Here is a 25,509-nt window from a genome sequence, read left to right as displayed (position 1 = left end):
AGCGCTCTTTTCGTTCTTTAGAGCAGAGGCTTTCTTCTAGCAACTCTCCAATTAATGCCATGTCTTGATTGTAGAAGCATGTACACTTGCATTGTCCCAGATGCTGCCAGAGAGGTCTGAAGGAGGTGATGTATGGGTTGGCCTTTACCTGAATTCTTATCTTTCTGGTGCTTCTTGGTGTAAGTTTCAATGGCCACCCACTTAGAGGCATAGTTGAGTGCCCTCCATTTGTAAATGATTAGTCTTACAGTGGATGGATGGAGCTGGTCTTTTAACTTTCCATAGACTGATGGGCTGTCACCACCTTCCTCCTGATGTCCTCAGATGTCTCCTTTCCTCTCAGCTTTGTTGACATGTGTGCTTTATGTCTTGGCATGACAATGGTGTGGTTGGTTTCCTCACCCTTTTAATCAGTGGGGCTCAAGGATGTCTCATTTGATTGGTCTGCTTAATTGATCGATTGCTCACTTTTGAGCCGAGTCTTTTACCTGACATAAATGTAGCTGTGGTTCATTTACTTCTGCACATGCTCTGATTCCATGTTTCATGTAGTCTGCTGGCAACACAAGTAATTTACCTCAAAAGAAGTAAATGGAATTGATGATATAAACCTGACATTTTATATACAAAAACTGGTGAATCATGACTCAAGAATCATGGCAAAATCTAAACTATTCAAGTTCACAAACTTTCAAGCAGCACTGCTTATAGGTATACTACCATCTATAAGATTAGGTGATTGTGTGTCTCTTGCAGAAATATCTCTTTCAGTAAGGATTATTTTCATTTTTGATATGTATATACATGTACATGTACTTTCAGACTATTTCATTTTGGTTCAGTCATGGCCAACTCTTACTACTCTCATATGTAGCACTCAAAGCCCAGCACAGAGAGACAGACACTGGTTCAGGAAAGCCATTCTGCTTTATTATAAAGAAAAGAATGAAGCTTTATGTGATCAGAAAATACAAGACTGGTCTGTTTTTTTTTTCCCAGTGGTGCACCGGTTTTCCTTTTCCTATGAAATGCTTCTATTCAAACAGCTGCAACCGAAATGTTTCCACCCTTTGTTTTAGGGGTATGGATGTCCTTGGTTCGAGAAAATCAGGCTTTCCTCTTTTTTTTTTTTTATTTACCTTGGTCTTAAGTAAACAGGGTAACAAACGTGAATCCCTGTCTGGCAGCTCAACATTATTAACACTATTGTTTTTATTTTTGATTTTTTTTGGTTGTTTCTTTTTATTTCTAACACATAATGCCACCACTGCTCACCTCCTAAAAAATGAGGCTGAGCAAAGAATAGTTACCTTTTTCCAAAATAGACGTTATGTATATATATATAGATACAGATATCTATATATATATAATATATACACATTCGTACATACATATCTTTATTCATGTGATGTCCAAAAAATTAAAAAAAAAATGTACACGTTTATTACAAAATCGTAACAAAGACTGAAAAGTGTTTTTTTTTCTTTTTCCTGGAACAACGTAGCTCAGTAATCTCACAACCCCTTTGATGAGGATGATCCACAAGCTGTTCCCACAATTGTCACTAAAACAGTCTGATTTGTTATTATTGGAGTTCAGCAGAGAAAACCTGACCTGTTCATGGGATCAAATGCATGGTTAAGATGGCGGATCAAAGGAATGTTCAGGAGGAGAACAAAAAAAGTTAAAAGAACAAGGGAGAGAATCCATGGTGTTAACAACAGGCTGTGTATCCTTCCAGACAAAAACAGGAGAAGAGTTTTTTTTTTCCACATAAAAAAGCACAAAACAATTTTTGTGTTCTTTTATTACTAAATAGTGCAACAATGAACATTGCATTTTTTCTGCCCTTTTGTATTCACATGTATTGGATTGATTTTGTCTGTCCTGTTTACTAGCACAATACGTTTCGGAAAACGAAACGTAGCCTTTTTTTTGTTTTTACTGCTGTGTGTTTGTTGTACTGAAAGTCAGTTCTCCTGCCAGCGACCAAATGGGCTTTTGATCTAAGGCGTAAACAAAACACAGACCCGTGCTCAAAATGAAAACAGAGAAAAGCAAGAGGGTATTTAAAAACAGTGAGAGCGTGTTTGAGTGTTGTTTTGGGCAGCACATAATTTTTAAGGCAGGGACCCCCCCCCTAAGTTCTTAAGGTGGAGACCCCCACCCCTCTCCCACAGTCCTTGTCCAGACAGGTGAGGAATAAAACCAGGTTGTGGTAGGGCGGGCCGGTTGGCTGGCCCTGAGGTCTGCTCTTGGAGCTTGTAGACGCTAAGTGCCTCAGAAGGCCTGCTGGGCCGGGTTGTAGTTGAAGGTGGTTGGCACATGGGGCCGCTCCTCAAGCTTGTCGTATTCTAGATGAAACTCCTTAAAACGCAAATAGAAGGAAAGACACTTTATAGCTTTGGGAAATACTACCAGTGTTTGTGCAAATAAGTCAATACTATGCATTCTGGGAGGTAATTATAGGGCCGTCAAGAAGGACCAGGGGTTAATAATTTTACCTTAGCTACCTTCCTCCAGTTAAGACAATCAAAGAAGTAGTATGTCCCTCTCTCATAGGTGTTGGTCTTCAAGGTGGGCTCCATGCCTGGTGCTCTTGTAATCCACACCCTCTCCTCCTTATGGTACCTCCAGTCTCTGTTAAAGCTGCAGTACAGGTGTCAAATAAGGCACAGATTAAGGCTAAATAATTCATATGGTCCATTACGTTTGCCTAAAGACATTCAAGCCCTATGCCCTTAAAGCGTGCTACATACACGAGCTTAGATGTGTAAACGTTTATATGCATGCTCAGGTAAAAATATGGAGTGGTGCGTACAGTTCCACAGCAGCTAAGAGCTGTAGAAGGTCTCCTCCATTCATGTAGTAGAGGTAGAACAGCAGATCTTCTCCATAACGTGCCAGTTTTATTGCAGCCAGCTGTAAAAAAAATTCATTCATAAAAATAGAATGAATATAAAAATTATATATGTTGTCTTTACAGAACAATAAATGAGAAGACAAACATTCGGTTGAATTAAATGTTTTATACTTATACAAACTAAAAATTCCTTGATCAAAGAGATTCTATATCCCACAGAGGGAACTGGTTAAGTCCAAAGATTCTACGAAAAGACATTCAGCGTGCCCACCAGAAATGAACTGGTACTGTTATGTAATGTTACATCACTGTCACATACCTTGTCCCTTATATGAATGTTGGTTAAGTACTCAGAAGGTACATGGAAGTCTGCAAAAAACAAACACAACATGCCAATTACTGAAAAGCTAAGTATTAACTCTCTAACACCAACTTTACACCAGATTAACAAAACAGACGCTGACCAATGTCCTGTGGCCGACACGGTGCAGAAGCCCAGGGAGATGCAAATTTAGGATACAGGTTTCTATTGGAAAAGGGTAAAACACAAACTTTTAAACCAATAGCAATACCAAGATACCGAAGATTTTAAAGTTATTGCAAGCGCTTGCCAGTGAGGGGTCAAACAGAAAGAAGCTGTGAGTGCATGCTCTCTAGTGGAACAGACAAGTCTCATACTCGGGTGAATTGAGATTCAGCCCCAGTGTGGTCAGGTCACTTCCTAATGCCAGGTGAACCATCCCAGGGTCCGTCTCAGCTGCTCGTATGAATGCCAGAAGCCCGATCATTCCAAACTGGTCTGTCACCATTCCTGAAGGAATGTTTGTCACCTTGCCTGTGGGAAGAGCATCGATATACCAGGATTAGGACCGATTCTATAATTGATCAAGTCATATGTCAACATAAGTGCCGTTTGTGTCACTGATAACTGTTTTTATAGGTTTTCTTTGTTTCTTCATTCGCTTAACATTTTCTGAAACTCTTTCTCACACATTTACAACAATGCAATATTCATTAGAATGGCAGGAATTGAACAAGTTCATGCTAATAAAGGTGCTAGCTAATAACTAGTTGGAATTTTACTACCGGTAATTAGTTTTAATTTCTAACTCCAGGTAGAAAACGCACTCATGCCCTGTGCTGTAATAATGTCCTACTTTTAAAGGACTGTGAATGTTAAACCTAGTTAAACCCACACCCATATATCAAATATACATCAAGCATATATTAATCCCATAACCTGCTTGAATACAATCACAGTATGTGGTTCATTTACTACAAAACAATCAACATAAGCAGAATGGCCCAGATGTACTAATATGCAGGTGAATTTAGTCCACTAGTACCATATAAACAGAATGCTAATCATTTACACAGATGACATACAGACAGAGCTACTGTTTTAAAGAGAAAAAAAATGCCGTTCATAGATTGCTCTGAGTGAACAGTTTAATCACCTTGCATGGTTTTGCTGATAGTTTTAGTGTGGCAGTCCTGTCACTGAGTTAAGTCACTTTGTGAATGACACTCAAAACAGTAGTTTGGTGAAAAGGTCATTCTGTCCATCTTAATAAAAGGGCACATTGATAATGAAAATTCCTATTATTTTTTCACATGAACTCAAGCTCCATCACACAGGACAGATCTTTTTTTTAATCCACAACAAAGATGTCAGGCATTTTTCTGAATACGGTGAGATCTCGGACATACAGCAGTTTGGGTTTCTAGGGAAGCTCACCATCAGGCAAGACCTGGATCCCTTTCTTCTGCTGGTTGTTGTTCTGTGCTGATGTCTTATCACCTGGGAATTTGGGGCCATCGGCATTGGAGCTGCTCTTGGCTGAAGAGTTCAAGTTCTTCAAAGACACAACAAAACAGAACTGATTAGTAGCAAATAATGCTGAAAATGCCCAATAAAGACAGGAGTAAAAAAAAAAAAAAAAAAAGAATAAATTAGCAAAATATCTTGAAATATACCCCAAAACAATTTGAAGTGTCTAAAATTTGTCATTTGGTCACAAGGTGCATCAATGTTTTTTGTTTGTTTTTTTTTTTTAAGCCACCAGAAAGTAACACTGACTGATTTGCTTTCGTCCGTGCTCAACGTCGGGTCCTTGTAGTTAGGCCCAGGCAGTGCAGGGAAGTCCTCGTTGTGAATCGAGAAGTCTTGTGACTGTTCAGTCGATGGCTTTGTGACCATCCCAACTGTGACGTCACCAAAAACAGACCCATTTACTTTACAGGTCAGGTAACAACATCAGTTAACGATGAAAATCCACATCAGTTTATTTACATGCTGCTGTACTTGTTCTTTCTCTGAGGACAACCTAACTCTCCGTTTAATGTTACTGGTTAGTAAAATGATCCCTCACCATAGGGAGCCCTTCCAGCCAGAGGGTTATGCAACGGTGTTGGGTTTCCATTTCCTTCCCTCCGATTTCTGTCTGCTAATGCTGGAAAGTCTGAGAGATCCAGTCCAGTCACATTTTCACTCCCATCTACAATAATAGATAATGCAAAACAACAGCCCTGCATTCATATAGCATTCAAACAGTTAACCTAGTGTTTTTGGAGCGGGGGAAAAAAAAGAGATACTTTCGTTTCTAACAGTTATAATTAGTCACTACACTGTAAGGGTGTGGTAAACTCGCATTAGTAAACGGATCTTTTTAGTTGTCAGAATATCAAACCTACTTCTATCATTCACTTACCCGTTCCATTAAAGATGTTGTTCGATAAAGAGTTCATGCCAAACCCCTGGCTCCGACCCATTCCAAAGCCTGACATACTGATGAACGACAGACAAGCGTTTGTTACTACTGACAATAGGCTACCCAACTAAAACTAACACCATCAAGCTATTTCATAAAAACCTACAACCATTATTTATTTTGCACCAGCTGTAGATCATCCCAGCTCGACTGGACAGTGCCATGCAGTCCCACGTGCCCCTCTGCGCTGCTGGAAGGAGCCTGTTACCTGTTGATGGTGAAGGGCTGGCGTGCTGGTTGCTGCTGCTTTGGCATGCAGATGATGCTCGGGGAGCTGCGGTTGGGGCTGCCGAGACCCGAACTGCCCATACTGTTGGTCCTGCCACTCATACTCATGCCCTGGCCCACTTGCGAGTGATTCATAATGTTCCTGGAGTTCATGGGCAAAATACCCCTGTGAAACAGAACGCATGGCATTCACTCCAGGGTCTGGACAGGGACAATAGTTGCATGGTACAGTACCATCCCAGCATGCGCTCGTGTGCACACAGACACACACACACACTCGCTGGAGATTATACCAGAAAGCACAGTCCTACCTGTTTGGCGAAGGTGGAGTATGGAGGGACATTGTTGGGACGCCTGTTGTGGGGGTGCTATGGCTGGGTAGCTGAGTACCTTGTGTTAAACTGCGGTTCAACTGAGGGTTGTTGTTGCTCATGCCCCTTATTGAGAACCCTAGTGCACCTAAACATAGAAGTAACTTGTTTAATATGGACCAGAACACTCTACGGTAACGCACCCTGAGCCTAATTATATAAGTGTACTCACTTTGTGGACCATACAAACTTGCACCAAGTTGTGACAATTGACCTGACGATGATGGTGAGGGAGACGCCAGCATCTGACAGAAGGGTGATGCACAAAGCTGTCAAATTGTCCTCTACATTTAAATATAGGTGATGCTCCACAGTGTAAATGTAAACCTAGATGTGACCTTCGACTTGTAATCAAATTTTTAAATGATTGAAAAAAAATGTATCATGCTCAAGCCTCTGGCTAAATAAGCAGTGACAAGAACAAATATCAGTTGCTCTTACATCTTTCTCTGATCGATGAGGGAACATCGAAGGCTGGCCATAGTACATACTCTCATCAGGGTAGTCACTTTCGACCCCCTCGACAAACTTCTTTCTTGTAGCACTGAACATACCGTTCGTCTCCTGTAAAGACAGTGAAGCAAATTAAATTAAAAAGGATGCCAATGGGATCAGTTTTTCTTCATATTATTCTACAACTATCCTTGTGGAAGTCATGACTTTTGTGTGCATCCACATGTCATGTATTTAAAGAAAATATCCCATTAAACCAGTTTTGTACTAGATTAAGCATATTACTGTTTTAAATGGCATAATAAGCCGAAAGCACTGAACATTAGTAACGGATGGAGCTTAATTAATGTAATAAATAAATAAACAAAAATTAACATATATCTTACATAAAAGCATTCAGTCTTGGATCACTGTAAGCTTGATCTGAAATTAAGAACTAAGCACATAAAACCCATGTGACCACAAATGCAATAAAAGGCTATGGATAATATTGTAGTAAACAGAAGCAGTTATTGTACAGACACTGCACAACAAACCAAGGGATATGATTGCCTGTTTAAATGATTATTTACATCAACACTGGCTGCCACTACAGCTTGACAGTTGAGAATGACAGAATCAGCAAAGTGCATAACACACAACTGAAAGTTATGCAGCAGCCAAATTGCAAACAATAACAAGTTAGGACACAGACATGTTAACCTAGCTATTAAAGTACAGTTAAAGGGCTAAAGCCAGACTATGCCTTGCTATCTAACTTCATCCATTGACCAGTGACTGAACTAATAGTTGGCTAGCAAACACTTCTGACACGCAGAACCATTAGTTTCTATCCCCACACTCCCAGAATCACGTCTGTGTGTATTAACAGAACTACTCGAGTTGATTAAACTTGTCGGCGAGCTGAACACACCGAACACACAGCGAACCGTCGGCGAATAAAGCAGCCAGCGATAATCAGCCGTGTATCGGACCAGGTCCACGGGCAAGCTAACGCTAGATGTTGTCATAAGCCCAGAACCAGGCGGCTAACGCTGCTAACCGCACACCGAAAAAAGAGCCGCGGAACGACGACAAACTCACATTAACCGACCCTGCGCCTTCCACCACACCGCAACCGCGATACAACGCGACGATATCGTCTACCTTCAATCATTTAACGGGCATATAAAGCCATCCTGTAGCCTAGCGTCGGAGCTAACAAAGTGGCTTCGGCGGTGGAGCAGCCCGGTGGGGCCTACGCGTCCGCTCCGAGCTCGCCTGCGCCTCTCTGTTCAGCTAGCCTAGCCTAGCCTAGCACAGCGAGCTAACGCGGCTAGCTCGGACAAAAACAAGACGTACGAGATGCCCGCGAACCGCATCGGTCCGCCCGTTTGAGCGCGGCGCGCGTGCGAGGTCGCGATCGTTCGAGGCGGTCGCCCGGTTCTCGTTTCTGCCCGAGCGCGACCGCGCGGAGCGGGTGTTTTTGTTCGTAAAGATGGAATATACTAACCGCATTAATTTACCCTCTCCTCGTAGATCCAAGATGGCTGTGTATCCTGCAGCCGAGGATCCTGGGTGGGTAGCCTTTACCCTCTGACCCCTCACTGACCTCTCTAGGCCAAATTCATACTGTTTAATATTATTGTGGGTCTGGAATTATAATATTTGACGAGGTGTGGTGATATTTCTGGAAAATAAAGTGAATTTTCTGGTAGCATGTTCTTTTTGACTAGCTCAGAAAGTACTGTTTTGACCATTTTTTGCTAAAAAGCCTTTTTAATGTTTTCTTTGCATACCAAGTGCCAGAGTGTGAGAACATATTCCTCTAAACTTTTTTTTTTTCATTTCAGGTGTAGTAGGCAAATTTCTAAACCTCATCTCACATGTAGTCTCTGGGTGAACTATGGTGTGTGATTAATATGGCTACATTAAATAATCAGCCATTTTACTTTAATTATGTCCTCAATTCCCACTAATGTTAATTAATGTTAACTTCAACATACATAATTCTAATATTCACATGATACTGAAGGCCTTTATAAACTGTATAGGGTATGTTAGACTGTGTCTGAAATGGTCTATCCCATGCATGCCTGTCACCCAACTGGCATTACAGCATTACCTTGGAAGTGGTGAACCCACACAATGGTTCAACATCACCTTTTCAGGCTGAGTACAGCTGAATTATGTGGGTAGTCTGACTACCAGATACTTGCCTGCAGACAAAGTCCCCAGGCCTGGCTTCAGGGGTGTGTTCTGGAGTCCTTAATATGGGCAGGTTATTCCTATTTATAGGAGTAGGGTATGTAATATATAGGGGTATGTTGTACTTTCTTCAGATTTGTTCACCAAGGATGATTCTACTGGCATTATTGTAATACCCCAAACACATATGGAAAACTTGAACGGTGTCCACTAAATTAAAAAAAAAGAACAGAGAGTGAGCTCTAATTATCGGGGAATTATTCTGTTTAGCCTACCAGGAAAAGTCTATGTCAGAGTGTTGGAAAAGGAAATTTGCTTGGACTTGGAGAAGGCATATGATTCTGTTCCCCAGAATAAGCCATGAAAGAAGTATGAAGCACATGTGTTTCAGTCACAATATGAATTCAGCCATCATGTCTACATCAACCATGTCTATATATTTGTTGTTAATTCATTGGCAGTCAGACTTGTGGTTTTCATCTACAGGACATCAAGGTGCAGCTGAAGTTGGAGTGGTATCCAATATGGCGGCCTAAATTTGACATAATGTGTAATGCTCCCTTCAGGTGACAGGAGAAAACTTGCCCTTTGTATCTCAGAATTTTGTTCATGAAATGTAAATGTGAAAATGTAAATGTGCCTTATTTGTCAATTGTGATTTTTCACTGTAATTTTTTTCTCTGATTTTACCCATCTGTGCAGTTAGAACACACACACACTAGTGATTACTAGGGGGCTGTGGATCACACGTGCCCAGAGCGGTGGGCAGCCCTAGCCCTAGCCCGGGGAGCAGTTGGGGTTAGGTGCCTTGCTCAAGGGCACCTCAGTCATGGCCTCAGGGCTGGAAAACGAACCCACGACCCTCCGGTCACAAGACCAGTTCCCTAACCACAGGACCATGACTGCTCCATAAAAAAAGGAGCAAGAGATTGACTAATAGATCAAGTTGTCTGAATCAGAAAGCAAGACAGAAATAAGTGCTTAGAAAGAAAATGCATACAAATCAAACTATGTCCCCATCCTTACCTAGAGTGACAAGATATGGGTAGTGACTGAAATGATAAAACTGCCTGTACAAATGTCAGAAATTATGCTTCTCCACAAAGTTGGTGGACGTTCACTCTGTGATAGGCTGCAGTTAGCCTTGCAGTAGAGCCGCTGCTCCTCGAGATTGAAAAAAGCCAGTTGAAGTGGTTCAAGCATCTCTTAAGGATGTCCTCTGGTCAACTCAAATTAGAGCTGTTCCAGGTACATCCCACTGCAAGGAGGCCCAGCAGCTGACCCAACACTCTGTGGAGGGATAATATCTCGTAAATGGCATCTGGGTGTCCCACAGGAGTCGCTTGAATCTTCCACAGGAAATAGACAGGTTTGAGCTGATCTTCTCAGCGTGCTATTACCACAACCCTCACCAGGAAAAATGGAAGGAAGATGACAATGATGAAAAAGAGGAGGAGGAATGGCACCCCTTATATTGGTTATTTTCAATCTACTGGACATATAACACTGTCAGAAGTTGTCGACTTAGCCACATAATGTAACAGACCCTGCACTGGCTGACACCCACATAGCAAAGTCATGAGAATAATTTGGATACTGGTACTTTCTTAGCTACAGGGCATCACAGTTCTTTTGTTAAAATTTTCATCTCCATTAAAATTCCCCAAAATATTCAGTCTGGCAATTAAATAAAACATAATTATTCTTAATAACAATTTACTTATTCTATTAAGTAAATTGTTACTGAAGTGTAAAACCAATATGGGTATGAAAGTGACATTGAGTGGAGATATATTTAAAGTGCATCAGTGTATGATATTGTTGCATGCCATAACACATTTCTTGGGTCTGGTAGCATTCTGTAAGTGAGATAACAGAATTGTTCCACTTAAGTATTCCTGGTAATGTGGTGGGCTAGAGGCTAGATAAATGCACAAAAAATGAGTGGCTCAGATAACCCCACATTCTGTAATCAGTGGACACTTCTTAACTTATCACTGCGACTGGCCAGCTCCACCTTCCTTAGCTGGGAAAGTCATGCAGGATGAATAAGGAGGGGCAAGCTGGATATCATCACTGACACTCTTGGGAGTCAGCAGAGCAAAGCTCAGAGCAGGGCAGAGGTTTCAGAATAGTGCAGGAGCAAAGAAAACATCTATCTCTTCTGGATAAATTACTTACTTGATGGACTTGGATAGGTGTTGATAAAGGATTCTGCAGCTGCACCTGTTTAGTAAGTAATGTTAGTAATGTTTATTAGTTTTTTTCGGTGACATTGCCTTAGTAGGATTTAAAACCTATCATATTATATTAAGATGTAAAACTATGATTAAACTTCTAGCTACAGAATATATAATGTGCATGTAAATCAGAGATTTTGGCTTTTTAGTTAATTATGCTTCCTGAATTAAATTAAGTTATTAACTATGGATGATGAAGGATGATCTATTTCAGATTACTATTAATGAGCTCATCCACTTCTATTTTCTATCTCTACATGAAGAGATCGTGCCTATGGGTTGGAATAATGGGAAATGTTGTTCGGGGAGCTGTGGCCTTCATTCCGTCAGATCGATGCCAGAGATTCTTGGTGGGGGATTTGAAAGAGATGCCCCTTGATCGTACCTTGGACCTAAGTTCTCGTCAGCTGCGTCGTTTTCCACTTGGAGCATGTGCCTTTAGTGAACTTATTAAACTCTACCTGAGTGAGAACCGCTTGACCAGTCTGCCACCTGAACTTCATAGGCTGCAAAAGCTTCAACTTCTGGCACTGGACTTCAACTGCTTTGAAGAGCTGCCTTCAGTTATTTGTCGCTTGCGGCAACTTAACATCCTTTACCTCGGAAATAATCGACTTTACAAACTGCCAAAGGAGCTGGCTGAGCTCACTGAACTCAAGTCATTATGGCTGGAGACCAATTGCTTTACAAATTTCCCATGTGTAGTATGTAGACTTCCTAACCTCAAGACCCTTCATCTGGGCTACAATCAGTTTCGTAGTGTGCCTGCTGATCTGGCAAAGTTAAATGATCTGAGAAGTGTTTGGCTAGCAGGAAACTTGCTGAATGAATTTCCATTAGTGCTTCTAGAAATGCATTCTTTAGAAGTTATTGATGTAGATAGGAACAACATTCTGCGTTTTCCAGCACTGAGTCACTTGAGGGGACTTAAACTGGTCATCTATGATCATAATCCTTGTATTAATGCGCCTGTGGTGGGAGAGGGTGTGAGACGAGTGGGGCGCTGGGCAGACTGCTCTGACGATGAAGATAATGAAGCTGAAGGTAAGATAACTGAGGTATCAATAGAGGTGAGGGAGCAACTCCCAGACAATGAATAACATGAACTATACAAGGAGTATAGTGTATTCAATGACTTGACAAATAAGACTGCATGTCATAGTATGATATGCATGTAATAAGACAGGTATGAATGGGTGTACACATATGTCAATTTGACATTGAAGATTGACTTCAAGATGCAAATATCTTACTTTTTGTAGAAATGTTTCTCTTGAATAATAAAAAAAGGACTTTAAGAGACCTGCTTTTACAATATTGCATAAAGGTTTATAAAACATCTGCAAATAGGCATTCTATAGCTATGATTTATGCATAGGTTTCCAATATTAACTCACTGTTTCTTTCTGATATTCTTTGGTGTGAAGTAATGTATTTTAATGATGTATTGTTAAATTCCAACAATATACCTCATCTCCTCAATAATACATATTTCATGTGGCAGATCTGGGTCTTCATTTTTATGTAAGACCTTTAATAGGTTTTTATCATTATGCTTGTTCCTTCTGGTCTGTGGTGGTTCAGCACTGTCCACCCAATTTGTCGGTTAATTTCATATATGTTTGCACTCAGTAAATACACGCTAGAAATACAAATTTAGTAATCACAATGGTAATAGTAAAGAAGCAAAAAGAATGTTCCCATGTGATTAATGATGTCAGTAATAATCAAGTGTTTAATTTTTCACACATTCAAAGACTGCACATTTTCATGCAATAAAACGTCACAAGCTTCGGTATGTCTCAGGCATTTCAGTTCTTCGTGACATCTATGTTACAATAGCTTTAATAATTTTATTGCGCATGCATGCAGATATAACCTACCTTGTGGTTAACGTTGAAAATAACATAATACACTGTAGTGTGCTCATTCTCTTGAACATAGTAAAAAAGCTGTATATATGACAAACGTTTTCTTATTAATAGTGCTTCATTATACTTATGCCGTTTGGAATATAACTTGCACTATAATTAATCAAAAGCTGTACCTCAATGGCGGGTTGCGTCTTTTATTTTGAAGGGCGATCGCAGTGGTATTGACGACGTCTTCACGTAGCCTAACAAGAGTCTCATTTTGTCGCTTGCGCGGCTCCATTATCGACGCCGTTTCACCCATTAACAGTAAGCTAGTCATGGGAAAGAAAACCCGCACGGGGACGGGACGACGGACAATTTTACAGCTTTCTCCGCCCGGACCGCGCAGTGGGACAGGAGTAGTAAGAGGAGAGGAGGCTTTAGGTTCTGGGTCCGAGGGTAAGGAAAATATTTTTCTATTTTATTACTCTGTCGGTTCTGACAGGCCGAGTGAGTAGTCCTAGTTAGCCGTCTTAGCTAGTTAACCGTCTTAGCTAGTTAGCCGTCTTGGCTAGTTAGCCGTCCTTAGCCCGAGACATGGGTGCGTCTCTTCCTCGTATAGGCCGAAAAGATTAAAAAAGCTGACTGACACGTACTTGACTGGTCGATGTTAGCCGAGTTAGCTAACTAGCTGGTAAATTAAATGGCTGATTTATCTAGCCAGGTTAGCTAGATTTTTAGCCGACGGCTATGGCGCAAATATTAAATCGTTTACGTTAAACATTTTGTTTTTCGTCCTGTATTCGGTATATCTTAGCATATGACGCTAGCGAGCTAGGTGATAGCTGCTCAAACGGGCAGATATCTTTGTTGATTGAACGTATTTGTAGGCTAAAGTTTATCGTGGTAAATATTGGCTAGCAGTGGCTATCTAGATGGGTAACAAAAGACTGGGGTTTTGTAGTGAGGTGGCTAGCTTGGTCGCTAGCTAAGCCTAGCTAGCGGTGGCTAACCGCCGTTACACCGCGGGCCATCGTAGTGAGTGAGACCGTCGACGTTCACCCCCAAGCACCAGTTTGCTTTTGATTCCTTAAACGTGTCTGTTGCCTTTCTGACAAAAATACACATTCCTAACAGAGGAGCCCGAAGGTAATGCCGACGGACAAGGTGTCCACAGAGAAATAAACATCGAAATGAAGACTCCAGCAGTGAAGGCAACGCGTGAGTGCAGCGCCTTAATGACAACGAGTTTGTGCTTAAAAGTTTATATATATATATATATATATATATATATATATATATATATATATATATATATATATATATATATAATATTAGGTCTTGTTGGTAATCTTGCCAATCGTGCTCGTTTTGCAGAGGGCTTATCGTTGCTTGGTGCTTATGAGGACAGCGAGGAGGAAGATGCAGCTGAAGCGACCAGCTCCATCGTTAAGGGCAAACACAACCGGTCCGCAGATATCGATAGTACCCTTGCTAGTTTCATGGCTGTGAGTATGATTTTTTTTATTTTTTGTTTGTGCTGGTGTTTTTTCTGCATCTTAAGTGGAATCCTAGAGCAATTCTTAATTGACATCTTTTTTAGCCGACGGCTATGGCGCAAATATTAAATCGTTTTTTCTTAATTGACAATTAAGCAATTCTTAGTTGACATCTTCATTGTAAAAAAAGGTTTGTCATTACTGTACCATTACTATATATATATATATATAGATATATATAATGAGAGAGAGTATAGCATGGCTGTTTTCCTTTCTTTAATTTTAATCTCCCTGTTGCAGGAAATTGATGCTATTACCACTCAGCCACAGGCTGATGATTCTACAAGGGTCTCCAGTGCCCCTGCACCTACTCCCCCACGTCCCGAGCCCAAGACAGAACAGCACACTCATAATCAGAATGGCTCTACACAAGAATTTCAGTATAATACGCAGTACTCCCTGGCAGGAGGTGGGTTTTATTGTGTGTTCTCAGAAATTCTCTGTCAAGTGTACTGTGAAAACAGAGCAGGTTTGCAGTATAGTTTGTGTTGAAGGTCATGCACTTTATTAGATGCAGCATCGTATTTAAAAGTGTTGAACATATTGTGGTAACAAGATATTGAACATTTTCAGATGTGTTAGGAGAGTGTGAATAGCAGTCCAAGTCGGTGAGTAAACCGAGGGGTTGTGTTTGTTTTGGTTTAGCTGGGTTGGAGATGGGTGATTGGCAGGAGGTGTGGGACGAGAACACCGGCTGCTACTACTACTGGAACACCCAAACTAACGAGGTGGCCTGGGAGCTCCCTCACTACTTGGCAGACCAGATGCAGGGCCTTCAGCAGTACACAGACAGGTGAGCCTTCGCAAAGAGTTTAAATCTGCTTGTTTTGAAGATGACATTTCCAAATATGCTTAAATATACTTGTGATTATTTTAAACGTTCATTACTTTTCTCAGGCATTTTCCAAATGTCCATTTGGTGATTCACCAGAATGAAGCTAGTTTGATTTCAAATGATTTTCTCTGCTGAAAGGTCTACTGGAAGTATTTTCAGACACTTGATTTGTTTCACCTGACCCTTTTATATCCCACAGTTCATCTGTGAATGGCAATGGCATGTTACAGCAAGCAGGGGGTTATCAAGACCAGCAGTCTGCCGACACTGCCCCTGTGTCTAAGAGGGAACCCAAAAAGAAGGCATGTTTGTAATGTTTACTTCAGTGCTGACTGTCTTGCTTCTTCGGTCTTTTAAAATATATATTTTATGTCAAAATACTTTGTACATATGTACACATCTGTGGCACATGTGTGATGTACAAGTGAGTAAGTAATTTCATGAGTAATTCCCAGTTCTTTCCTTTTCACAGGAAGTGATAGAAAGTGTGGTTGCATTAACCAGTGATGAGGAGGAGAGGAGAGGTGTGGCTGCTTCTCTACTCGCACCCCTCATACCTGCAGAAGTGAAGGAGGCAGAAGAGAAATGGAGGAAAAAGGTTTTGGCGATAGAGGAAAAACCGGAGAATGCTCAGGAGTTTGAGGAAGGTGCCCCTTACCCGTTGGGCTCTCCTGCTCTTTGTGATGAAGGGAGCCCATCTCAAAGCAACCAGCAGAGTAAGAATGATTCTGTTGAAAATTCGGATGGAGAGGAGGAGACGGAAGAGGATACCATGGAATTGGAGCTTGCATTAGAGAGAAAAAAGGTATGATGCAAAAAGGTTTACATTTCTTTTCATGGGTCTGTTCTGTCATATTTTTTCTGTACAAATATGCACATATAATTAGGAAATATAAACACGTTAACTTTATTACTAAGAATGATGTATCATTTTCTATTGCAGATACTGATTCATGTTACTCTATCTCAAGTACCTTTCAAGTCGTATATCTTCAGACTTTGTCATAATTGATGGATATTTGAGTATTGTTCAGTATTGTTCAATTTAGAAATATCAAATTTTACAATTGTATTTGAGATACGTTCTGCTGGAAATAACATTGCTGCTATATGATACCCGATAGAATACTTCAGTGCCAATAGGAAGGATTTTCATTTTGTAATGTCGATTCAGGTCATTTTGTTTTCCACAAAGACCGAACTATAATCTTGATTGTTTATGGGTTGGGGCTCTACAGTTCCACAAAGTAGTGTCTCAAAATATTTCAAGTTCGACTTCTTAATATTTGTAGGTATGATGACACAATTTTCAAACAGCCCCAAGCTTACAATATAACTAAAAAAGCTGAAATATACCTTTAAAATTATACCTGGATTTTGAAAATTGGTGGAGAATTGATAGTTATGATATTTATAATATCATGCATCACATTAAAATATAATACATTAATTACAATAGAAGTCATGTGACTGAAATTCACAATCTAATTCTAATTAATCATAATTAATAAATAATCATAATCTAATTCGAAGTGATGTTAACTATATTACCATTTAACAACAAGTTATATCAGAAAACAATGAGATATTAAACTACACAACACTGGTATTTCAAGAAAACACTGTGGGAACGAGTTAAACAGAGACGCTGCTTTTAGCCTAAAGTTGCTAGCTACCGTGACGTTCAATACACAAATGTCAATCATGACTACCTATTTTCCGTGGTCGAGTAAAATACTTTCGCCTGCACGGATTTCGATTAAATTTGGCCAGTATTGAGATAAAAGCTGTATTTTTAGGTCCACATATATTTCGATGGTGTCCGTAGCCCACAGACCGCTTGAAAACAACAAAATATCTTCTCGCTGGTCTCCCGACCTGAAATCGCCTCAGAGTTGACTATTAGCAGTGCCTGATGATTGGTTGGGTTGTGCTTGACGAAGTCACAGTATTATTCAGGAAAAAACTTACACCTGCTAGGCGGTGAGGAGTGATGTTCTATGACACCCTTACAAAAGTACAACGTAGTTTGGAACACATTACTGAGTCCGAATTTTTTGCATTGAACGTTGGTTCGTCAGCATACCTAATATTTGTGTCCGTAATTGTCTGCCAAAATAGTTTGCTACAAATTTTACCTACATTACAATGAAATCTATCCAGGTGTGTTTTAATCATTTATGAACTATGAGTATTTGTGAAATTGCAATGTACATGTTGGGGCTTGTCAGGGCATGTAGGACAAGATCAAGTCTTGTTCCCAGGGAGCACACAAACTGTCATTCTGATTAATGTGTTCTGGATAAGAGTATTTGCCAAATGCCATAAATCTAAGTAGTTATGGTTATGGTCCTTCAGGCAGGGGTTGGTATGTGTGCATATGTATGTGTGTGTGAAGTATCTATTTATATAAAACCATACTCTCCTGTACAACCCTAGGCTGAGCTTCGTGCCTTGGAGGAAGGTGATGGCAGTGCTGGTGGATCCAGCCCCTGTTCTGAGGCCAGTCAGGAGGGCTCTCGTCTCCTTTTGAAAAAGGCTAAGTGGAAAACTGCTTTCCTCCGCGCTCAAAGCCCCGACTCAAACAGCAGGGGCTCTGACAAGCCTGGATGGGACACACCAGAACCTTCAGACCCAGGTGAATAACTCCAGCACAAGATTCATATCATATTTGTAATCCAAGACGTTGGTATTCAGTATTGGCATTTAATTTCCCCCCACAAGTAGTGACAACAGCAGCCAACATTATCATATGTTTGATAATTTAAAACCTTTTTTTGTTTGTTTTCTAGTACATTCCAAAACAGCTGAGAAGCAAGGGGACAAAGAGGACAAGGAGAGGACTGCACCCAAAACACAAGAAGAGGATCCAGCAGACCTCAAGGTAATCACAAAACCATCTAATATGTGTAGTGCTGATGAAATGTAAGAACCAGATAGTTACAATCAACCACTTTGTGGTTAAATGAATTACAGCATGCGGTAGGACTGAGTAAATTGAGTCAGTTGTATAAGTAAATTTTGCTTCATTCATTTTTGCTTTGCTTTTCAGTTTCAGATTGGAGAGCTTGCAAATACATTAACCAGCAAAATGGAGTTCTTGGGAATCAACAAAAAGGCCATCTCTAACTTTCAGCTCCTTTTGTTGCAAACGGAGGTAATTGTGCTTCAGTATTATTAATATAACAATAGCATGTTCACCTCAGTTCAGCGGGTTTTAATTCTTAGTATTCTATAGTATTTATTTACCTGTTTTTGTGAAGTGACAAAAAGAAAATGTTTTTTATGAAACAAACACTAATGTATTCATATATATTTCCCCAGTACTTGTAAAAAAATTTATGAACAAACTGTATGAGGTACATATTGCTACTGTTTAATTTTCAGTTGATGCTAATATGGTGTGGGTTCTTTTTTCTCATTTTTTCTTCACTTAAAAACCAGTTGTCTTGTCAGTAAAGGAGAGGCTGTTAGGCCTAACATGTTCTATATTTTTCAAAAATTGTCTCTTGTTAGATATACACATGTTGGAGCAAAAACCCCAATTTTGTGCTGTTTCTCAGCTTGTACCAGTGAAAGTGTTTGAAACAATATTTCAGCTCCCATTTTTGATCATAGGTCTTTCCCCATTCAGAGACATAGAAGCCTGGTCTTGCATGTCTTTAAATAACTGGCCAGAGGTGTTGCCAAGACAGCTGCCAAGTGGCCAGATTTGTCTATGGGGGCATTCACATGTTGCTTTTTCACACTCTGTGAAGCACACTTCTTTACATACTTGCCGATGGAGCAAAATAAGATTATCCTTTATTAGTCCTCTACAATATGAAGTTATAAAATCTTATATATAAAATGTACACATAATTGCACATGGACATATGATTGCAGCACATGGCACACGTCTCTACCCAGAGCAGTGCGCTTCATGGTTTTACACTACATTTAATTTGAAAACCCATAAACATTTATGCTGAATGGTGATGAGGAAGTTGCTTCCAGTAGACCCTCAAGGGCGTGAATTTCAGCAACCAACAGAGGCCAAAATAACCAAAAACACTGAAACCAAAATTAAGCAACTAACAAACTAACCTAGAAGTGAAAGCAAACAAAGCAAAACACAATCACATTCCCTAACTCCCTAGCCACTCTCTGAAATAAAATGGGTAATGAAATTAATTTGGGAGTTATTGGAATCCATTGAGCCCTATGGATATGATTTCTAGCATATAATTCCTGGACTTACTGAGGCTGTGTCTAATGTGAATGTGAACTCCCTGTGTTTTTCTCTTCTGCAGACGCGGATAGCAGATTGGCGTGAGGGTGCACTGAATGGAAATTATCTCCGCCGCAGGTTGCAGGAAGCTGCTGAGCACATAAAACATTATGAACTTAACGCCACTCCCAAGGGCTGGTCCTGCCACTGGGACAGGTACGCGCTCCTTACCTTTCACATCTTTATCACTCCACTCCCTCCCTAGAAACTTGCTCCCATCTCACGCGTGTGACGATTGACCACATTGCCTCTGCTACATGGCAAGTACCTGACTGGTTCAAGTAGTATTGGGAAATAACGCCAAGCGAGGAGAAAGACACAAAGTTGTGGTGTAAGGGAGCGTCTGTAAAGAGCCTGCCTGGCAGCAACAGAGCCCCCAAGAGATGAGCCCAGTCACCCCCAAATCAGACAGAAGGGTTCACTAGCTCTTAGGAAGGTGCTTGCGCGTGCAAGAGCTTTGAACTTTACAGGACTGGCCCAAAATGATGGGAGAATGAGTGACACAGAGTGACTACATGGAAGCAGCGTGTCACACAAGCATCAGTTAAAGCGAAGACGGTGCCTTGCCCTTGGAGCCTGAAGGTCAGACCAATCTATTTTGTTTACTGTTTGCTTTCCATGCACCATTTGGTGATTGCATAAATGCTCTGTCTTTTACCCTCTGCTGAAGATGTCTACTTAAATGCATCTCGGGTGGGTTTTTTTCTGTGTGAGTATTGCCATGACTGTTGTTTACTAAACTTTTCAGGATTTGCTTTATTTTTTGTTCATTTTAGAGACACGGTGGATTCTCCACCAGTTGCCCCCTTCCAATCTGGCTCTTCTCCTGGGCTTAAAGCAAAGTCCAATTCAACATTTCCTCAATGGGGAACTAGAGACCCCCTGCTCCCCTTAAGTCTCCGTGGGTCTCATGATCTTGGACTCAGGTTAGAAACCAGCTGGTAAGACGTTGCTGTGTGTTTGTTTCTCCACCTCTAGAGATCACAGGCGGTACTTTTACGTGAATGACCGGACCAGTGCCTCCCAGTGGGAGTTTCCAGTAGTGGAGGAAGAGACAGAGGATGCAAAGCGTCTCCAACCCTCTACAGCTGGTCCAGAAAATGAAGGTCAACTGCTTTCTGAAGCATCTAGTGGTCTTGTAGGTAGGTATCTGTTTCAGCATTAATACTGAGGTCAGAATGAACAAGGATTGCAGTTAGAGAGTTTTAAAGAGCATTCTAGTTGTAGTGTAGTATTAACAGTCATGGTGGTGTACATATTTCACACAGTTTAATATACACCTGCTTGTCTCATCAGGTCCGTCCTTTGGAGAAACCCAGTCCTACTGGTCTGCGCCTTCTCAACCCCCACTCCCTCCAGAAACCCCCCCGCCACCCCCAACAGAGCAGCCCCCTCCACCACCACCACCTCCAGAATCTCCACCACCACCCCCTCCACCACCCCTCAGCGACGACGGAGAGATTGAGGAAGTGGAGATGGAGGACGAGGATGCCGAGCCACCTGCTCCAGGAACAGAAGAATTCAAGGTGAGGCTCTTTTCCCCCCTACAAGGAGATTTTGTTTGCTTTATTGTGAGTTAAATTCTTTAACCTTGCACTGTGCCTGTGATCTTACGTGTTTTGCCTTTCCCAGGCCAGTGAAACAGCAGTAACCCAGGGAGCCACAGCCAAAGCTCAGAAGCGGAAAACTCCAGGTTCAGGGCAACTGAACAAGTCCATCACAATTGGGAGCAGTCCCATACTATACAGCCAGCCTACTGCCAGTGCAGGTGACACGAGAGACTGATGCGCCTCACAAATATGAGAATACATTAGTCTTGTTTATATAGTTACTGCAGCCAATGCCTAACTGTGTTAATGAGAAGCCATAGATGCTTAGCATGTGTTTTCCATGTGTCCACAGCCCCTGTGGTGGCTGGAAATGCATATTGGGCAATGCCTGCAGCAGTTACTCCTCACCTGCAGCCAGAGGTTTTGGTGCTACCTGTGCCAGCTCCACCCTCACAACCACCACCTCCAGCACCTCAGCCACCAAATGATCCAGCATGTGGGAAAATGCCTATGGACAAAACTAAGAAACTTAAAAAGGATAAGGTGGTTGTTGAGTTTCTTTCCCCGCATGCTTTCTTTATTGATTTATCTTGCGGTAAACTTTCTTTGCTCGTCAAGCTCACAAGTAGATGAGACACTGGTGTCACTGACTAGCTTAATAAATGTGTGTTCAGATGAAAAAGAGCAAGACAAAGATGCCATCTTTGGTGAAAAAATGGCAGAGCATCCAGAGAGAGCTAGATGAAGAGGAGAAGTCAAGTTCTAGCGATGAAGATCGAGACCAAGTGAACAACAAGAGGATAGAAGAGTGGAAACAGCAACAGCTTGTCACGTAAGTCCGTTGAAGAACAGAGGACTTTGCCCATGTTTGTACTTGTACTTGTGCATGTGTGTGTTTACTGTTGGCAGAATATTAAAGACTGCCCCTGGGAAAGCTATTAATTTCTTCTGTTTATAGTGGGAAAGCAGGGAAGAATGCCAACTTTGAGGCTTTACCTGACGACTGGAGAGAGAGGCTGTTGAAGAAGAGGAAGATGATGCAGAGTTCATAGCATCTGTCACAAACAACCTCACGTTCAGTTTGGAGTGGACTGAATTGGACTACATCTTTTCTCATCCTGGTCCTATAGGATAAATTAGATCAAACTGAAGTGAATGTTTTTATTCGTGCGCGTGTGTGGGCGTGTGCGTGTATGAATGTTATATGGTATGTAAAATTACACACACCAACCATCCCCTTTCCGCAAACCCATTTGTAAAACTAAAATTTTCTGTACAAAGATATTTAAAAAGGTATCTTTCTGGTTATTGGGTTTTGTAATTTAGCCCAAGTGTACATATATTGCTTTTTTGTTTACTTTATTCACATGAATCAAATGTCTAAAATAGTTTTTATTTCATTGTGGACTGACTTTAAAGTTGACGCCCATTTTGATGTTGCTTTTGGGAATCATTGTTTAAGCATCTTGAGCCTTGGATCCCAAAATCATGTACTGTGAGGAAATTCTTTTAATTTCCAAAATGGATGGATGTACATGACAGACACTTTGATGCCTGGGAGACATCCCCATAAATATAGGCCATATTTACCCAGGTGAAGAATTAACAAGCCACTGTAGAATGACCACCTAGAATTTGATGCAGACCTGTAGAAAATGAAAATTAAATTTTCTGTAGGCATCAGATATTCAAGTTCCTGGTGATGTCCAGATGTGTGTTGGATGAAACTAGCCAGATGGAATCATTGCATTCTTGATTTCTTAAATTGACTAAAAATATTTCATCTTCTCCAGTGAATTAGAACTGAAAAAAGCCACCACTACAGATGTGCCAATTGTTTTAAACACTTCTGGACATTTTTTTTTTACTGCAGTGTAATTTCTACATTGAATGTTACATATAGATATGCCCTTCACTGTGGACAGAGGTTAGTGAAGTTTTATGTTGTAAATAATGAATAAATTTTTTCACCTGTTGTAGTTGTTAATTTTTAGATATTTAGAAAATTAAAAGTGGTAGTAAAAATCAAAGTCAACAAAATACACAGATTTAATATAATTACAATTTCTATTACAATCATCCTCAAACATTTTGTTAAGTGTTTTGTGGGATGACTAATTCAGAAGGCAGATACACGCTCTCGTACACGCTCTTTTTTTGCTTGCATTTACTGCTTTTTCCACATGAGGGAGGGTATCCCGTTTCCTTTCCGGAGACACAAAGTCTTGGTTTTCGCTGACAACATGGTATCCAATCGTCCTCATCTGCTGTTGCATAGTCAAAGACAAAGTGATGATTGGTGTATACCAAGATAACGTTCTGCACAACATTGTTGAATTTGGGTGTGATTTGGATGCTTGTTGGCAAATTCTCAAAAACATAAAAACCTACAAACAAGAATCACAAAATACTGCTCAAAAACTGGGTATGGTCCAAATATTCAAATAAGCATTCTTGATTGACATCCCACTGCCCCATTCTGGTAGTGTACTATGCTCAAGTAGAGGTGAATGGTGCAAAGTGAGTGAGTCAGAGTGCAAATTACTGGGTGGGAGTCAACTTTTTGCTAAGGAAATACACTGTAAGATTCACATTTACAGGCACAGAGAATATATTATGCTATGGTTATTACTCAGCTTGTTCGTTCATACAGCAGGAGTTTCAATCTTTGGTGTATTGCAGAAGGCTGCATCCCTAAAATAGCACATGCAGAGGTGTAACAAAATGGCAAAATGCAGGGCTGGTTATGAGCATTCTCCTGTGACTTGTATGTACTTAACCATAGCATCATTTTTACAAACTGCTGCAGATGGATTGCCTTGTTGTGTCCTCATCGCCTCTTCAGAAAAGTATATCAGGTGATCTGTGGTACCATCTAAACACAGCACTTTGTCACTGTTGCATCCAAACACCAGAGTGCAATTTCAAACATTTGCATTTTTACATGCAGCAGATATATTTCAAGCATGTTACAACACTAGACAAACACACCATTAGAAACACCATCTCAAGGGCTCTTATTGGTATAGCGTAGCACACTTGTCTGGAAGAGGTCTGAACCCTAGTCCCCTACAGTGGCAGCAGCATCTACACCAGTGGTTCTCAAACTGTGGTACGCGTACCACTGGTGGTACGCAAAGCACCCCGCGGTGGTACGCCAGATGAACTCGGAAAATAAAAGATGCTTTGAGGTTTTTTTTTTTTTTACACAACACATTTTTTTTTATTAAAACAGAATTATGACAAGTCCTGAAATTCAGAAACTAAAAGGGATTACTCGTATTATGTGCGGAGAAAATGTCGCTAAACAGTTCGACCTGGTGCATCTTTCAAACGACACGGTCACTCGCAGAATTGATGAAATGGTGGACAACGTCAGACAAACATTGACCGAGAGAATTAAAATGAGTAAATGCTTCTCACTGCAGTTAGATGAATCCCTAGATGTCGCAGATTTAGACAACTTGCTCGTTTACGTGCGATATGCGTATGAGGGCATGTCGCACGAAGAATTTTTGTGCTGTACCAACCACTACCAACACGAACTACAGGAGAACTACATTATAACATATGTGTGTAATGAGCAGGGTTGCCAAATGCGTGAGACACACGCATTTGACCGTCTTCACACGCCACACATCCGATTTCTCACGTCGACAAAAAAAAATCTAGTTTATTTACCTCTGATCCACATCTATGATTCAATGAGTTACTAGTTCGCTCTGGCGCCAACCATCGTGATATAGCCTAATACTTAATTCGTGTCTATTTTACATCCTCCCGGTAACAATTTACATTCGCCCCCCGCCCCCCCCGTCAACAACTTAAACTTGCCAAACAGCTTTTTCTTTTTTTTTTTTTTTTTTGGGGGGGGGGGGGGGGTAGTAGGTGGTACGTGGAGGTTTTTCGTTTGACAGTTGGTGGTACTTTGTCTAAAAAGTTTGAGAACCACTGATCTACACTATACTACGAACTGCTGGCCTCCATGAGGACATCCCTTGCATCACTATACCTCATCTATGGAAATTATTTAGAGACTGCTGGATTATTGGTGAAACCAAGTAGAAATGTTTAAAGTTATTATAAACCATGTAGGCTGTTCTCAACATCATCTCCTATAAATTAGGTCTTCAAATATACACAACATATGTCAGAACTTCTATTTTACATTTGTCAAGTGTAAAGATAATTATACATAAATGTATTTACATGAGTATGTGTTTACTGTTTGTTGTTTTATACATTTATACGTTTTATACACTGCTGCATGTTCCCAAACTGTTATATTTGTAATTGCACACCAGGCTACAATTTGTTGTTTATAAGCTA

At 40.7% G+C, this 25,509-nt stretch overlaps 3 protein-coding genes across 6 annotated transcripts; 2 read left to right on the top strand and 1 right to left on the bottom strand.

Moving 5' to 3' along the window:
• Window positions 1-1,084: 1,084 nt before the first annotated feature.
• Window positions 1,085-8,258, bottom strand: cnot2 (CCR4-NOT transcription complex, subunit 2). 3 transcript variants are annotated; one of them, XM_077007332.1, is made up of 16 exons: window positions 8,179-8,258; window positions 7,073-7,122; window positions 6,675-6,797; window positions 6,406-6,478; window positions 6,174-6,321; window positions 5,843-6,028; window positions 5,575-5,651; window positions 5,236-5,361; window positions 4,944-5,068; window positions 4,602-4,719; window positions 3,542-3,698; window positions 3,328-3,389; window positions 3,183-3,232; window positions 2,822-2,922; window positions 2,505-2,649; window positions 1,085-2,367 (listed from the first exon to the last, which is right to left on the bottom strand). In XM_077007332.1, exons 3-16 carry the CDS (start codon window positions 6,783-6,785, stop codon window positions 2,281-2,283), a joined length of 1,566 nt encoding a protein of 521 aa, XP_076863447.1. In that variant the 5' UTR covers window positions 6,786-6,797; window positions 7,073-7,122; window positions 8,179-8,258; the 3' UTR covers window positions 1,085-2,280. The 3 variants fall into 3 exon arrangements, with proteins under 3 accessions (XP_076863447.1, XP_076863448.1, XP_076863446.1); XM_077007333.1 differs by lacking the exon at window positions 8,179-8,258 and adding an exon at window positions 8,028-8,131; XM_077007331.1 differs by lacking the exon at window positions 7,073-7,122.
• A 2,683-nt stretch (window positions 8,259-10,941) lies between these two features.
• Window positions 10,942-12,907, top strand: lrrc10 (leucine rich repeat containing 10). The gene is made up of 2 exons (XM_077007330.1): window positions 10,942-11,106; window positions 11,377-12,907. The coding sequence occupies exon 2, from the start codon at window positions 11,401-11,403 to the stop codon at window positions 12,211-12,213; it is 813 nt and encodes a 270-aa protein (XP_076863445.1). The 5' UTR covers window positions 10,942-11,106; window positions 11,377-11,400; the 3' UTR covers window positions 12,214-12,907.
• Window positions 12,908-13,243: 336 nt separating this feature from the next.
• fnbp4 (formin binding protein 4) lies at window positions 13,244-23,155 on the top strand. 2 transcript variants are annotated; one of them, XM_077007328.1, is made up of 17 exons: window positions 13,244-13,425; window positions 14,104-14,187; window positions 14,344-14,474; window positions 14,766-14,934; window positions 15,171-15,318; window positions 15,560-15,666; window positions 15,837-16,165; window positions 17,800-17,998; window positions 18,153-18,244; window positions 18,413-18,517; window positions 19,653-19,786; window positions 20,609-20,772; window positions 20,927-21,156; window positions 21,263-21,398; window positions 21,533-21,723; window positions 21,855-22,012; window positions 22,139-23,155. In XM_077007328.1, exons 1-17 carry the CDS (start codon window positions 13,305-13,307, stop codon window positions 22,230-22,232), a joined length of 2,592 nt encoding a protein of 863 aa, XP_076863443.1. In that variant the 5' UTR covers window positions 13,244-13,304; the 3' UTR covers window positions 22,233-23,155. The 2 variants fall into 2 exon arrangements, with proteins under 2 accessions (XP_076863443.1, XP_076863442.1); XM_077007327.1 differs by having other exon boundaries at window positions 13,245-13,425; window positions 15,560-15,662; window positions 15,833-16,165.
• Window positions 23,156-25,509: the final 2,354 nt, after the last annotated feature.

This window comes from Brachyhypopomus gauderio, chromosome 5, assembly GCF_052324685.1.
Source record: "Brachyhypopomus gauderio isolate BG-103 chromosome 5, BGAUD_0.2, whole genome shotgun sequence".
In the NCBI taxonomy this organism is placed as follows: domain Eukaryota; kingdom Metazoa; phylum Chordata; class Actinopteri; order Gymnotiformes; family Hypopomidae; genus Brachyhypopomus; species Brachyhypopomus gauderio.
The sequence above is the reverse complement of the archived record's forward strand: the minus strand, read 5'-3'. Positions and strand labels throughout refer to the sequence as shown.

What these genes read in the sequence shown, in the direction of transcription:
- cnot2 (XM_077007332.1), bottom strand. Translation starts at nt 6,785, where the DNA reads ATGTTCAGTGCTACAAGAAAGAAGTTTGTCGAGGGGGTCGAAAGTGAC. An exon ending in GATCCAGGTCTTGCCTGATG is followed by an intron (nt 3,699 to 4,601) that starts GTGAGCTTCCCT and finishes CTCTTCCCACAG; the next exon opens with GCAAGGTGACAAACATTCCT. An exon ending in CTGAATCTCAATTCACCCGA is followed by an intron (nt 3,390 to 3,541) that starts GTATGAGACTTG and finishes CTTTTCCAATAG; the next exon opens with AAACCTGTATCCTAAATTTG.
- lrrc10 (XM_077007330.1), top strand. Translation starts at nt 11,401, where the DNA reads ATGGGAAATGTTGTTCGGGGAGCTGTGGCCTTCATTCCGTCAGATCGA.
- fnbp4 (XM_077007328.1), top strand. Translation starts at nt 13,305, where the DNA reads ATGGGAAAGAAAACCCGCACGGGGACGGGACGACGGACAATTTTACAG. An exon ending in CTTCAGCAGTACACAGACAG is followed by an intron (nt 15,319 to 15,559) that starts GTGAGCCTTCGC and finishes TATATCCCACAG; the next exon opens with TTCATCTGTGAATGGCAATG. An exon ending in TGGTCCTGCCACTGGGACAG is followed by an intron (nt 19,787 to 20,608) that starts GTACGCGCTCCT and finishes CTCCACCTCTAG; the next exon opens with AGATCACAGGCGGTACTTTT.